Source organism: Bombina bombina, chromosome 4 (assembly GCF_027579735.1).
Source record: "Bombina bombina isolate aBomBom1 chromosome 4, aBomBom1.pri, whole genome shotgun sequence".
NCBI classification, from domain to species: domain Eukaryota; kingdom Metazoa; phylum Chordata; class Amphibia; order Anura; family Bombinatoridae; genus Bombina; species Bombina bombina.
The window spans coordinates 661,894,056-661,910,121 of NC_069502.1; the positions used below are offsets into that span (position 1 = coordinate 661,894,056).

Here is a 16,066-nt window from a genome sequence, read left to right on the forward strand (position 1 = left end):
AAAGATTGGCCTTAGAAGAAACATCAGCCAACCAGGACTTTAACCACAAAGCCCTGCAAGCTAGTACAGTGAAGCACTGGCATCACAGATAAAAGGTATTCGCCAGTTTGAGAGCTTTGATCCTATCTTGGATCTCCTCAACCGTAGTTTCCTCTGTAATAAGATCAGCCAAGGCATTGCACCAATAAGACACTGCTCCCGCAATCGTGGCGATACTTGCTGCAGGTTGCCGCTGTAATCCTTGATGGATATACATCTTTTTTAAGTAAGCCTCAAGCTTCTTATCCATGGGATCCTTTAAAGAGCAACTATCCTCTATAGCAGTGTTTCCAAACCGCGGTCCTCAAGTACCCCCAACAGTCCTGGTTTTCATTATAGCTGAACTAGAGCACAAGTGAAATAATCAGCTGATGGATGAGAGCAGGTTGGTTACTGATTAGCTGATTTCACCTGTGCACTGGTTCAGCTATAATGAAAACCAGGCCTGTTGGGGGTACTTGAGGACAGGAGTTGGGAAACACTGCTCTATAGGAATGGCAGTTCTCTTGGCAAGAGTAGAAATAGCTCCTTCTACTTTAGGTACAATACGCCAAGAGTCACAAATAGAGTCAGCAACAGGAAACATTTTCTTGAAAACAGAAGAAGGGTAAAAAGGAACCCCTGGCTTATCCCACTCCTGAGTCATAATTTCAGACATTTTCCTTGGAACTGGAAAAACTTCCTCTGAAGAATCAAACTATCCAATTTAGAAGACGTTGAGGGGTTGACAGCAACCGAAAGTTCAGAGTCGTCTATAGTAGCTAAAACCTACGGGATATGACAAGGTGTTGGACTGGGAAGGGCTCAAAGATGTATACGTGTGTGTATGTAAATATGTTTATGTATATTTAACACATTCATATGGTGTTTGTATATTTTACATCTCTCATACTGGACACAAGGTAAAAAAAAAGCACAAATATATTCCAGAAGGATGATGCTGACAGATCTGGGTTTATTTAGTTAGAATAGGTCACTGTCAATAAAACATCCTCTCAAGTAAGTAGTGCATTAATGGGTTACAAAAAGGCCCATTGTATATAAATGGACAATTCTATTCATTGGTCCCTTTAAAGAATGGGAAAATAAAACTACTGCAGTTCAACGGATAACACCAGAGACAGGCACTTATGTTCCTAACTCACATTTTCCTTAACATACTGCAATATATAATTATACTTACAGCATAATAAATATATATTATATATATATATATATATATATATATATAATATATATATACACACTCACATACACATATAAACACACACACACATACAGATGTTTAAAATGCCACAGTGATGTAAGCCAAGGCACACCGCACAGTATTTAGTGATATATTCTATATTATATAGAACTAATGTCTGTTGCTTTGGAATAAAAATAAAAGTGCTGTTTAGTAAGCGATTCCATGACAGCCTGGTTGTGAATAATCACCAGGTTTTAAACGCATGAGAGAAAAACAGGCTTGCGTTACATATAAAAAGCAAAACTTTAATGTGGCTCAGATGGTCTATTACTAAAAATTTTGCAAAATCAAAATGAACTTGCAGTATTAAACAATTAAAACACAAACCTAATTCCTCATTACTAACATTGTGGGGTTTTTGTCCCACATTTTTGTTGCATAAGGAAAAACATTTTGAATAGCTAGTCTTTTAAAATTGCAAGAAACAAAATAAAGCATATACTAACACAGAGTACCAAAATGATACTTTAAATAAATAGTTCATCATTTTGATGAATATATACAATTACACATTGTCCCATTGCTTAGTCCAGAAGTGGCATATCACTGTCCAGAGGAGTTGGGGCCAGTTCACATAAATAGAACAGTGTGGCTTCGCTGGCCTCTGCTTCAGTCAATGGCTCCAATCGCACTAATTTGCTTTGTGTAGGTTCTGAGTCCAAGCTAGAGTCTAGAAATGTGTCTACTTCAAGAGGCTGGTCTGTTTGTGCTTCTGCTGTTAATTCTCCAGAATCTCCGTCAAGAAGAGCCAGAAGAGGAAATGTGGAATATTGCACAAGTTGATGGTCTATGGATTTAAACACAAGAGTTTTTTTTTTTAATTATTATTATTTACAAACGTGCCAGCAAATATTTTACAATGTATTTTTTTTGGAACAAACCCTTACTATAAAAACATAATTTATGCTTACCTGATAAATTCCTTTCTTCTGTTGTGTGATCAGTCCACGGGTCATCATTACTTCTGGGATATAACTCCTCCCCAACAGGAAATGCAAGAGGATTCACCCCAGCAGAGCTGCATATAGCTCCTCCCCTCTACGTCACTCCCAGTCATTCGACCAAGAATCAATGAGAAAGGAGAAACCAAGGGTGAAGTGGTGACTGGAGTATAATTTAAAAGATATTTACCTGCCTTAAAAAACAGGGCGGGCCGTGGACTGATCACACAACAGAAGAAAGGAATTTATCAGGTAAGCATAAATTATGTTTTCTTCTGTTATGTGTGATCAGTCCACGGGTCATCATTACTTCTGGGATACCAATACCAAAGCAAAAGTACACGGATGACAGGAGGGATAGGCAGGCTCATTATACAGAAGGAACCACTGCCTGAAGAACCTTTCTCCCAAAAATAGCCTCCGAAGAAGCAAAAGTGTCAAATTTGTAAAATTTGGAAAAAGTATGAAGCGAAGACCCAAGTTGCAGCCTTGCAAATCTGTTCAACAGAGGCCTCATTCTTAAAGGCCCAAGTGGAAGCCACAGCTCTAGTAGAATGAGCTGTAATTCTTTCAGAAGGCTGCTGTCCAGCAGTCTCAGAGGCTAAACGAATTATGCTACGAAGCCAGAAGGAGAGAGAGGTAGCCGAAGCCTTATGACCTCTCCTCTGACCAGAGTACACGACAAACAGGGAAGACATTTGTCGAAAATCCTTAGTTGCCTGCAAGTAGAACTTGAGGGGCACGAACTACATCCAGTTTGTGTAGAAGTCGTTCCTTCTTTGTAGAAGGATTCGGGCACAGGGAAGGCACCACGATCTCTTGATTGATGTTCCTGTTAGTGACTACCTTAGGTAAGAACCCAGGTTTTGTACGCAGAACTACCTTATCTGAATGAAAAATCAAATAAAGAGAATCACAATGTAAAGCTGATAACTCAGAGACTCTCCGAGCCGAAGAAATAGCCATTAAAAAAAACACTTTCCAAGATAACAACTTTATATCAATGGAATGAAGGGGTTCAACGGAACTCCTTGTAGAACGTTAAGAACAAGGTTTAAACTCCATGGCGGAGCAACAGTTTTAAACACAGGCTTGATCCTAGCTAAAGCCTGACAAAAGGCCTGGACGTCTGGATTTTTGACAGACGCCTGTGTAACAAGATGGACAGAGCTGAGATCTGTCCCTTTAATGAACTAGCCGATAAACCCTTTTCTAAACCTTCTTGTAGAAAGGACAATATCCTAGGAATCCTAACCTTACTCCAGGAGTAAACCTTTGGATTCGCACCAGTATAGGTATTTACGCCATATCTTATGGTAATCCCTTCTGGTAAACAGGCTTCCTAGCCTGTATCAGGGTATCAATAACCGACTCAGAAAAACCACGTTTTGATAAAATCAAGCGTTCAATTTCCAAGCAGTCAGCTTCAGAGAAGTTAGATTTTGATGTTTGAATGGACCCTGTATCAGAAGGTCCTGTCTTAGAGGTATAGACCAAGGCGGACAGGATGACATGTCCACTAGATCTGCATACCAAAGTCCTGCGTGGCCATGCAGGCGCTATTAGAATCACTGATGCTCTCTCCTGTTTGATTTTGGCAATCAATCGAGGAAGCAGCGGGAAGGGTGGAAACACATAAGCCATCCCGAAGTTCCAAGGTGCTGTCAAAGCATCTATCAGAACCGCTCCCGGATCCCTGGATCTGGACCCGTAGCGAGGAGAGTTTGGCGTTCTGGCGAGACGCCATGAGATCTATCTCTGGTTTGCCCCAACGTCGAAGTATTTGGGGCAAAGACCTCCGGATGAAGTTCCCACTCCCCCGGATGAAAAGTCTGGCGACTCAAGAAATCCGCCTCCCAGTTCTCCACTCCCGGGATGTGGATTGCTGACAGGTGGCAAGAGTGAGACTCTGCCCAGCGAATTATCTTTGATACTTCCATCATTGCTAGGGAGCTTCTTGTCCCTCCTTGATGGTTGATGTAAGCTACAGTCGTGATGTTGTCCGACTGAAACCTGATGAACCCCCGAGTTTTTTAACTGGGGCCAAGCCAGAAGGGCATTGAGAACTGCTCTCAATTCCAGAATGTTTATTGGCAGGAGACATTCCTCCTGATTCCATTGTCCCTGAGCCTTCAGAGAATTCCAGACAGCGCCCCCAACCTAGTAGGCTGGCGTCTGTTGTTACAATTGTCCAGTCCGGCCTGCTGAATGGCATCCCCCTGGACAGATGTGGCCGAGAAAGCCACCATAGAAGAGAGTTTCTGGTCTCTTGATCCAGATTCAGAGTAGGGGACAAGTCTGAGTAATCCCCATTCCACTGACTCAGCATGCACAATTGCAGCGGTCTGAGATGTAGACGTGCAAAGGGTACTATGTCCATTGCTGCTACCATTAAGCCGATCACCTCCATGCATTGAGCTACTGACGGGAGTTGAATGGAATGAAGGACACGGCATGCATTTAGAAGCTTTGTTAATCTGTCTTCTGTCAGATAAATCTTCATTTCTACAGAATCTATAAGAGTCCCCAAGAATGGAACTCTTGTGAGAGGAAAGAGAGAACTCTTCTTTTCGTTCACTTTCCATCCATGCGACCTTAGAAATGCCAGAACTAACTCTGTATGAGACTTGGCAGTTTGAAAGCTTGAAGCTTGTATCAGAATGTCGTCTAGGTACGGAGCTACCGAAATTCCTCGCGGTCTTAGTACCGCCAGAAGGGCCACCCAGAACCTTTGTGAAGATTCTTGGAGCCGTAGCCAATCCGAATGGAAGAGCTACAAACTGGTAATGCCTGTCTAAGAAGGCAAACCTTAGATACGGTAATGATCTTTGTGAATCGGTATGTGAAGGTAAGCATCCTTTAAATCCACTGTGGTCATGTACTGACCCTTTTGGATCATGGGTAAGATTGTCCGAATAGTTTCCATTTTGAACGATGGAACTCTTAGGAATTTGTTTAGGATCTTTAAATCCAAGATTGGCCTGAAAGTTCCCTCTTTTTTGGGAACCACAAACAGGTTTGAGTAAAACCCTTGTCCTTGTTCCGACCGCGGAACGGATGGATCACTCCCATTAATAACAGATCTTGTACACAGCGTAGAAACGCTTCTTTCTTTATCTGGTTTGTTGACAACCTTGACAGATGAAATCTCCCTCTTGGGGGAGAGAATTTGAAGTCTAGAAGGTATCCCTGAGATATGATCTCTAGCGCCCAGGGATCCTGAACATCTCTTGCCCAAGCCTGGGCGAAGAGAGAGAGTCTGCCCCCCACTAGATCCGGTCCCGGATCGGGGGCCCTCGATTCATGCTGTCTTTGGGGCAGCAACAGGTTTCCTGGCCTGCTTGCCCTTGTTCCAGGACTGGTTAGGTTTCCAGCCTTGTCTGTAACGAGCAACAGCTCCTTCCTGTTTTGGTGCAGTGGAAGTTGGTGCTGCTCCTGCTTTGAAATTCCGAAAGGGACGAAAATTAGACTGTCTAGCCTTAGCTTTGGCTTTGTCTTGAGGCAGGGCGTGGCCCTTACCTCCTGTAATGTCAGCGATAATTTCTTTCAAACCGGGCCCAAATAAAGTTAGCCCCTTGAAAGGTATATTAAGTAATTTGGACTTAGAAGTTACATCAGCTGACCAGGATTTTAGCCACAGCGCCCTACGTGCCTGAATGGCGAATCCTGAGTTCTTAGCCGTAAGTTTGGTTAAATGTACTACGGCCTCCGAAATGAATGAATTAGCTAGTTTAAGGACTCTAAGCCTGTCCGTAATGTCGTCCAGCGTAGCTGAACTAAGGTTCTCTTCCAGAGACTCAATCCAAAATGCTGCCGCAGCCGTAATCGGCGCGATGCATGCAAGGGGTTGCAATATAAAACCTTGTTGAACAAACATTTTCTTAAGGTAACCCTCTAATTTTTTATCCATTGGATCTGAAAAAGCACAGCTATCCTCCACCGGGATAGTGGTACGCTTAGCTAAAGTAGAAACTGCTCCCTCCACCTTAGGGACCGTTTGCCATAAGTCCCGTGTGGTGGCGTCTATTGGAAACATCTTTCTAAATATTGGAGGGGGTGAGAACGGCACAACCGGGTCTATCCCACTCCTTAGTAACAATTTCAGTTAGGAAAAAACGTCAGTACTCGCCGGTTACCGCAAAGTATTTATCCAACCTACACAATTTCTCTGGTATTGCAACAGTGTTACAATCATTAAGAGCCGCTAAAACCTCCCCTAGTAATACACGGAGGTTCTCCAATTTAAATTTAAAATTTGAAATATCTGAATCCAATCTGTTTGGATCAGAACCGTCACCCACAGAATGAAGCTCTCCGTCCTCATGCTCTGCAAGCTGTGACGCAGTATCAGACATGGCCCTAGTATTATCAGCGCACTCTGTTCTCACCCCAGAGTGATCACGCTTGCCTCTTAGTTCTGGTAATTTAGCCAAAACTTCAGTCATAACAGTAGCCATATCTTGTAATGTTATCTGTAATGGCCGCCCAGATGTACTAGGCGCCACAATATCACGCACCTCCCGGGCGGGAAGATGCAGGTACTGACACGTGAGGCGAGTTAGTCGGCATAACTCTCCCCTCGCTGTTTGGTGAAATTTGTTCAATTTGTACAGATTGGCTTTTATTTAAAGTAGCATCAATACAGTTAGTACATAAATTTCTATTGGGCTCCACCTTGGCATTGGAACAAATGACACAGGTATCCTCCTCTGAATCAGACATGTTTAACACACTAGCAATAAACTTGCAACTTGGTTACAATCTTATTTAACAAAAACGTACTGTGCCTCAAAGAAGCACTAAACGATTAAATGACAGTTGAAATAATGAACTGAAAAACAGTTATAGCATCAATCCTTGAAAACAACACAACTTTTAGCAAAGGTTTGTTCCCATTAGAAAGTAACAATAATTAAATTTGAAACATAAAAATTACAGAGCAACGTTTTTAATCACAGTCAATATATAAGTCTCACAGCTCTACTGAGAGAATCTACCTCCCTCTCAAAGAAGTTTGAAGACCCCTGAGTTCTGTTAGAGATGAAACCGGATCATGCAGGAAAATACAAGAGTAACTGACTGGAAATTTTTGATGCGTAGCAAAGAGCGCCAAAAACGGCCCCCTCCCCCTCACACACAGCAGTGAGAGAGAAACCAAAACTGTCACAATTAAAACAAGCAACTGCCAAGTGGAAAAAATAATGCCCAAACATTTATTCACTCAGTACCTCAGAAAATGCAAACGATTCTACATACCAGCAAAAACGTTTAACATAATAAATACCTATTAAAAAGGTTTAATGTACTTTTAACAGAGTAATTCCAGTGAATACCATCCCCAGAATACTGAAGTGTAGAGTATACATACATGTCATAACGGTATGGCAGGATTTTCTCATCAATTCCATTCAGAAAATAAAAAACTGCTACATACCTCAATGCAGATTCATCTGCCCGCTGTCCCCTGATCTGAAGCTTTTACCTCCCTCAGAAGGCGAGAAACAGCAATATGATCTTAACTACTCCGGTTAAAATCATAGTAAAAAACTCTGGTAGATTCTTCTTCAAACTCTGCCAGAGAGGTAATAACACGCTCCGGTGCTATTGTAAAATAACAAACTTTTGATTGAAGTTATAAAAACTAAGTATAATCACCATAGTCCTCTCACACATCCTATCTAGTCGTTGGGTGCAAGAGAATGACTGGGAGTGACGTAGAGGGGAGGAGCTATATGCAGCTCTGCTGGGTGAATCCTCTTGCATTTCCTGTTGGGGAGGAGTTATATCCCAGAAGTAATGATGACCCGTGGACTGATCACACATAACAGAAGAAATACTGTTTTTGTAATAAGTGTGCAACATGTATGAGAATATTAAGAGACAATATATATGTATTAAAAAGCTTTAATCATATGGGTTATTATTATATGATGATGTAAGGTGAAAATTAATTCTCTCTACCTACCTCTAAAGATGTCTGGTCTACCTGTCTTTCCTGTTAAATAGAGTGAAGTGTGCCACTCAACTTCCTTAAAAGGGACATTAAACACGAAATACATTTAATAAAGCATAGTACTGAGCTTATTCCCTGTCGCCATGTTGAAATTTGTCTTTCACTACAATCCAGTGCTGATGTGTTTGCAGATGTGCAGCAACTCTCCTTAAGATACCTGCAGTATAACCTAGATTCCATAATGGCAGCACTCATGATTAAAGGGAGGTGCATGAAATGTATTTAGCGTCCCATTATACATTGTTTTGAACCATACATTATGACATACAGAATATAACCACCCATAAAACTCAAACTGCTTAAATAAGTATTTAATAAAGTGAAAAGGTAAAAAGTGCAAAAAATAAAATAAATAACATGCTTACCTGATAAAACATCATTTATGCAAGGACTTACCTGATAAATTCATTTCTTTCATATTGGCAAGAGTCCATGAGCTAGTGACGTATGGGATATACATTCCTACCAGGAGGGGCAAAGTTTCCCAAACCTCAAAATGCCTATAAATACACCCCTACACCACACCCACAATTCAGTTTAACGAATAGCCAAGAAGTGGGGTGATAAGAAAGGAGCGAAAGCATCAACAAGGAATTGGAATAATTGTGCTTTATACAAAAAAAACATAACCACCACAAAAAAGGGTGGGTCTCATGGACTCTTGACAATATGAAAGAAATGAATTTATCAGGTAAGTTCTTACATAAATTATGTTTTCTTTCATGTAATTGGCAAGAGTCCATGAGCTAGTGACGTATGGGATAGCAAATACCCAAGATATGGAACTCCACGCAAGAGTCACTAGAGAGGGAGGGATAAAATAAAGAAAGCCAATTCCGCTGAAAAAACAACCCACAACCCAAATCAAAAGTTTTAATCTTTATAATGAAAAAAAAACTGAAATTATAAGCAGAAGAATCAGACTGAAACAGCTGCCTGAAGTACTTTTCTACCAAAAACTGCTTCTGAAGAAGAAAAAACATCAAAATGGTAGAATTTAGTAAAAGTATGCAAAGAAGACCAAGTTGCTGCTTTGCAAATCTGATCAACAGAAGCTTCATTCTTAAAAGCCCAGGAAGTAGAAACTGACCTAGTAGAATGAGCCGTAATCCTTTGAGGCGGGGATTTACCCGACTCCACATAAGCATGATGAATCAAAAGCTTTAACCAAGACGCCAAAGAAATGGCAGAAGCCTTCTGACCTTTCCTAAAACCAGAAAAGATAACAAATAGACTAGACATCTTACTGAAATCTTAGTAGCTTCAACATAATATTTCAAAACTCTGACCACATCCAAAGAATGTAAGGATATTTCCAAAGAATTCTTAGGATTTAGGACACAAGGAAGGAACAATAATTCCTCTATTAATGTTGTTAGAATTCACAACTTGAGGTAAAAATTTAAATAAAGACAGCAAAAACCGCCTTATCCTGATGAAAAATCAGAAAAGGAGACTTACAAGAAAGAGCAGATAATTCAAAAACTCTTCTAGCAGAAGAGATGGCCAAAAAGAACAATACTTTCCAAGAAAGTAATTTAATGTCCAAAGAATGCATATGCTCAAACAGAAGAGCCTGGTAAGCCCTCAGAACCAAATTAAGACTCCAAGGAGGAGAAATTGGCTTAATGACAGGCTTGATACGAACCAAAGCCTGAACAAAACAATGAATATATCAGAAAGATTAGCAATTTTTTCTGTGAAACAGCACAGAAAGAGCAGAGATTTGTCCTTTCAAGAAACTTGCAAACAAAACCTTATGAAGAAACTATAAAATCCTAGAAATTCTAAAAGAATGCCAAGAGAAATTATGAGAAGAGCATCATAAGATGTAAGTCTTCCAAACTCGATAATAAATCTTTCTAGACACAGATTTACAAACCTGCAACATAGTATTAATCACTGAGTCAGAGAAACCTCTATGACTAAACACTAAACGTTTTAATTTCCATACCATCAAATTTAATAATTTGATTTCCTGACGGAAAAAAAACGAATCTTAAGGTCTGGCCTAAATGGAAGTGACCAAGGTTGGCAACTGGACATCCGAACAAGAACCATATACCAAAAACCTGAGCGGCCATGCTGGAGCCACCAGCAGCACAAACGATTGCTCCATAATGATTTTGAAAAATCATTCTTAAAAAGAAGAACCAGAAGGAGCAAAAATATAGGCAGATTGATAACTCCAAGGAAGTGTCAATGCATACACTGCTTCCGCCTGAGGATCCCCGGACCTGAATAGGTACCTGGGAAGTTTTCTTGTTTAGATGAGATACCATCAGAACTAAAACTGGAAACCCTCACATCTGAACAATTTGAAAAAACACATCTGGGTAAAGAGACCATTCTCCCGGATGTAAAGCTTGATTGACAGAGATAATCCGCTTCCCAATTGTCTAAACCTGGGATATGGACCGCAGAAATTAGACAGGAGCTGGATTTAGCCCAAGCAAGTATCCGAGATACTTCTTTCACAGCCTAAGGACTGAGAGTCCCACCCTGATGATTGACATACGCCACAGTTGTGACATTGTCTGTCTGAAAAACAATAACGTCTCTCTCTTCAAAAAGAAGCCAAAACTGACGAACTCTGAGAATGCACGGAGTTCCAAAATATTGAATGGTAATCTCGCCTCCTGAGATTTCCAAACCCCTTGTGCTGACAGAGATCCCCAGACAGCCTCCCAACCTAGAAGACTTGCATCTGTAGTGATCAAGGTCCAGGTTGGATGAATCGAAGAAACCCGTAGAACTATATGATGGTGATCTAACCACCAAGTCAAAAGATAGTTGAACATTGGAATTCAAAGATATTAAAAATGATATCCTAGAATCCCTGTACCATTAATTCAGCATAAAAAACTGGAAAGGTTTCATATGAAAATGAGCAAAGGGAATCGAATCCAATGCTGCAGCCATGAGACCTAAAACTTCCATGCATATAGCTACTGAAGGAAATAATAGAGACTGAAGGTTCCGACAAACTGAACCCAATATAATTGTCTCCTGTCTGTTAGAGACAAAGACATTGACACAATCTATCTGGAAACCTAAAAAAAGGTGACCCTTGTCTGAGCAATCAAGGATCTTTTGATAAAAAGATCCTCCAACCATGTCTTAGAAGAAACAACAAAAGTTGAATTGTATGAGATTCTGGAGAACGAAAAGACTGAGCCAGTACCACGAGATCGTCCAAATAAGGAAACACTGAGAACCTTGAAAAGATTCTCAGAGCGGTCGATAGACCAGAAGGAAAAGCAACAAATTGGTAATGCTTGTCAAAAAAAAGAGAATCTCAGAAAATGAAAATAATCTGAATGAAAACAGAAGAAGAAGATATGCATCTATTGTATCTATTGTAAACAAATAATGCCCCTTACTGACCAAAAAGGCAGAATAGACCATATAAACACCATTCTGAAAGAAGGAACTCTTATATGAGAAATCAAAAAGATTTTCTTTCTTTGGGACAATGAATAGTTTTGAACAAAACCCCCAAACCCTGTTCCTGAAATGGAACTGGTATGAATTACCCCAGATAACTCCAGGTCTGAGCAGCGCCCTTGAGACCCCAACGGGTAACCAGCCGCGCCTCACAAGACCCAACGCATACAGGTCTGAAACATACTCAGAAAAGTAGTGAGCCTTTACTGGAATAGCTGGAACATGCTAGAGAGAAAAAAAAAACTTCTCACAGGCGGTTTTACTCTGAATCCTATTCAGTACCCCAATCTAAGAAGTTTGGACCGAATTGAACCAAACAAATTAAAAAAAAAAAAAAATCTTAACCTGCCCCTTACCAGCTAAGCTGGAATAAAAAAACCGCACCTACATGCAAATTTGGGGGGCTGACTTTGATCTTTTAAATAGCTTAAATTCATACCATGTTGAAGAAAGCTTCCAATTATAAACATGTTACTTGGGGAAGAATTAGGATTCCGTTCCCTATTAAGAACAAACTAATATAAGCTTAAGATTTACTCTTAGAACTCAATCTTGAAGCAACAAAAAACTCCCCTTCCTCAGAGTAACAGTTTGAAAAAAATGAATCCAATTGTGAACCAAATAATTGATTACCTTGGAAAAAAAGAAATATGGATTTTAGAAATCAAATTAGCATTCCAAGATTAAGTCACAAAGTTCTTCTAGCTAAAATAGCTAAAGACATAGATTAACCTCATTTGTGAAAATATAAAAAAAAATGACGACACAAATGAATTATTAGCATGTTGTTCAACTTAACCAACGCTAAAACAAATCATAATCCGACTATTGTTGCCACAAAGTACCCAAACCAGAAAGTTGAAGCATTTGCAAAATCAGCCAAATAAATTTCAGGCCTAAGAAAAGGACCTGAAATAAAATATTTTTCCTTAATAAGATACAAGTTTCCCATCTGAAGAAAAAAATTAAATACTATTTTCTATAGGACTAGTAGTATGTTTTAAGGAAGAGTAGAGATAGCCCATTAACTTTGGGGATCTTTCCTCAAAACTTTTTAAAACCTAACTGCCGGCAAAGGATACAATTTAAAAACCTTAAAGAAGGAATAAAAGAAGTCCCAGGCCTATTCCATTCCCTAGTATCATGAACTGGGAAAAAAAACCTCTGAAGAAACCACAGGAGGATAATGAGCAGAATTTAAATGTTAGCTAGTCTTAAATCAAAAGAACTAGACTCCTCAATATCCAATATAATCAACACCTTTTCAACAACGAATGTACTCTATTTAAAAATAAAAAAGTAGATTTGTTAGTGTCAAATATCTGATGAAGTATATTCTAAATGAGAAAAAACAAAATTTATGCTTACCTGATAAATTTATTTCTCTTGTGGTGTATCCAGTCCACAGGTTCATCCATTACTTGTGGGATATTCTCCTTCCCAACAGGAAGTTGCAAGAGGACACCCACAGCAGAGCTGTCTATATAGCTCCTCCCCTAACTGCCACCCCCAGTCATTCGACCGAAGACAAGCAAGAAAAAAGGAGAAACTATAGGGTGCAGTGGTAACTGTAGTTTAAAAATAAAAAACACCAGCCTAAAAATGACAGGGCGGGCCGTGGACTGGATACACCACAAGAGAAATAAATTTATCAGGTAAGCATAAATGTTGTTTTCTCTTGTAAAGGTGTATCCAGTCCACGGGTTCATCCATTACTTGTGGGATACCAATACCAAAGCTTTAGGACACGGATGAAGCGAGGGACAAGGCAGGCACTTAAATGGAGGGCACCACTGCCTGTAAGACCTTTCTCCCAAAAATAGCCTCTGAAGAAGCAAAAGTATCGAATTTGTAGAATTTAGAAATAGTATGAAGCGAAGACCAAGTCGCCGCCTTACAAATCTGTTCAACAGAGGCCTCATTTTTAAAAGCCCATGTGGAAGCCACCGCTCTAGTGGAATGAGCTGTAATTCTTTCAGCAGGCTGCTGGCCAGCAGTCTCATAAGCTAAGCGGATTATGCTTCTTAGCCAAAGAGAAAGAGAAGTTGCCAAACCCTTTTGGCCTCTCCTCTGTCCAGAGTAGACAACAAACAAAGCAGATGTTTGTCGAAAATCCTTAGTAGCTTGTAAATAAAACTTTAAAGCACAAACCACATCAAGATTGTGTAAAAGACGTTCCTTCTTTGAGGAAGGATTAGGACATAATGAAGGAACAACAATCTCCTGATTGATATTCCGTTTAGATACTACCTTAGGAAGAAACCCAGGTTTGGTACGCAAAACTACCTTATCTGCATGGAAAATCAGAATAGGGGAATCACACTGTAAAGCAGATAACTCCGAAACTCTTCGAGCAGAGGAGATAGCTACTAAAAACAGAACTTTCCAAGATAAAAGTTTAATATCTATGGAATGCAAAGGTTCAAACGGAACCCCTTGAAGAACTAAATTTAAACTCCATGGCGGAGCAACAGGTTTAAACACAGGCTTGATTCTAACTAAAGCCTGACAAAAACGCCTGAACGTCTGGAACCTCAGCCAGACGTTTGTGCAAAAGAATAGACAGAGTAGAAATCTGTCCCTTTAAGGAACTAGCAGATAATCCTTTCTCCAATCCCTCTTGGAGAAAGGATAAAATTCTAGGAATCCTGATTTTACTCCATGAGTAACCCTTGGATTCACACCAATGAAGATATTTACACCATATCTTATGATAGATTTTCCTGGTGACAGGCTTTCGAGCCTGAATTAAGGTATCAATGACCGATTCGGAAAAAACCACCGCTTCGATAGAATCAAGCGTTCAATCTCCAAGCAGTCAGACGCAGAGAATTTAGATTTGGATGTTTGAAATGGACCTTGAAGTAGAAGGTTCCTGCCATAGTGGCAGAGTCCATGGTGGAAAGGATGGACATGTCCACCAGATCTGCATACCAGTCCTGCGTGGCCATGCAGGAGCTAACAAAATCACTGAAGCTCTCTCCCTGCTTGATCTTGGCAATCAGCCGAGGGAGCAGAGGAAACGGTGGAAACACATAAGCCAGGCTGAAGGACCAGGGCGCTGCTAGAGCATCTATCAGCAACTGCCTTGGGATACCTGGACCCCGTAACGAGGAAGCTTGGCGTTCTGACCGAGACGCCAGGAGATCCAGTTCTGGTTTGCCCCATAGTTGAATCAACTGCGGCAAATTCCCTCCGGATGGAGCTCCACTCCCCCGGATGAAAAGTCTGCCGACTTAAAAATCCGCCTCCGAACTGAGCAGACGTGTTTTTTTACAGCTCCGGCTCTAAGCCGACAAATTATATGTTTCTAACTGCTCAATATCATCTATTTTGCGATATGGCTGCTGCTAACAAACTGCACCCTGACAAAAGGATAACTCTAACTCTGAAAAAAACAACCTAAAGTGCGCTAAATGTCGTTTTGCTTCCACATCACAGCCAGACCGTTTGGAGTACTGGTGAGCGGCCATCTTTAATATCTAAGCAGCACCCCTACTATTATGCGATCCCCTACAGAGGTGTGAATTGGTTTGCAGTCTATCCACACATGGAACCTGCTACTTTCTCAGAGCTTTGGAGGGACTCCTACACCAGCATTTTCATAAGCTGGAAAGACACATGGCGGCGGGCTTTCAGCTTCAGCCCAGATCCCTTTTCAGAGACCCCCTTGAAGCTGGGTGCTGACAACGAAGAACCACCTGATGGTCTCAAATATCCTGGCGACCGAGTGGACTCCCGGACCACCCAGGGCATAACAACAGTGGACTCTCAGGTACTCAGTATGGCCCCACTGCGCACTCATCTTAAGGGACAAATCAGATGCTCGCGCTCAGCTGCTGCACGCGAGCCGACACAGTGTTCCTTGCTAGCCACGCACCTGAAACTGACCCTCAATTTACTCACCATCCTCCTTGAAAGCCTTACCCGCGTGGGTGACGGAGCACAACTGTCACAGTCGCCTGTCCAACAACCCTGCCGCCACTACCGCTATGCCCAATGCTTCGATAGGCAGTGGGACCCTGGAGGCACTTTTTTTTTGTGAGGATAACCTGAGGGGCTGATAGCCCTGATAGAACCATTAACAGACTGACACATCTCATTCTAATCCTACACAAGTTCTGGGACGCTTTCACATCTGGCGAGCAGATGTAGGGTGAGATCGTGCAGCCGGTGAAATCTTGTGCCGCTGTACTATTGAACTCTCTTACTGCACTTCTTCCCAGTGAACTTTATAGATAGCCCATGTTAGATACTGGTTATTACGTTCTGCAGTTATGTCCAGTTGAATGTTTTACTGTGCTTAGTACTTCTGTATGTTTTTAGTTACAAGTGAGCAATTTTGACATATATAAAGATCTGTAGACGCTCAGACTC

At 40.9% G+C, this 16,066-nt stretch overlaps 1 protein-coding gene across 1 annotated transcript in view; it reads right to left on the reverse strand.

Moving 5' to 3' along the window:
* Positions 1–1,512: 1,512 nt before the first annotated feature.
* Positions 1,513–16,066, reverse strand: part of HSF2 (heat shock transcription factor 2) — a 96,686-nt gene continuing 82,132 nt past the window's right edge. Inside the window, exon 12 of the mRNA XM_053710782.1 lies at positions 1,513–2,075. Coding sequence (XP_053566757.1) covers positions 1,813–2,075 — 263 coding nt within the window. The 3' untranslated portion in view covers positions 1,513–1,812. The remainder of the gene's footprint in view (positions 2,076–16,066) is intronic.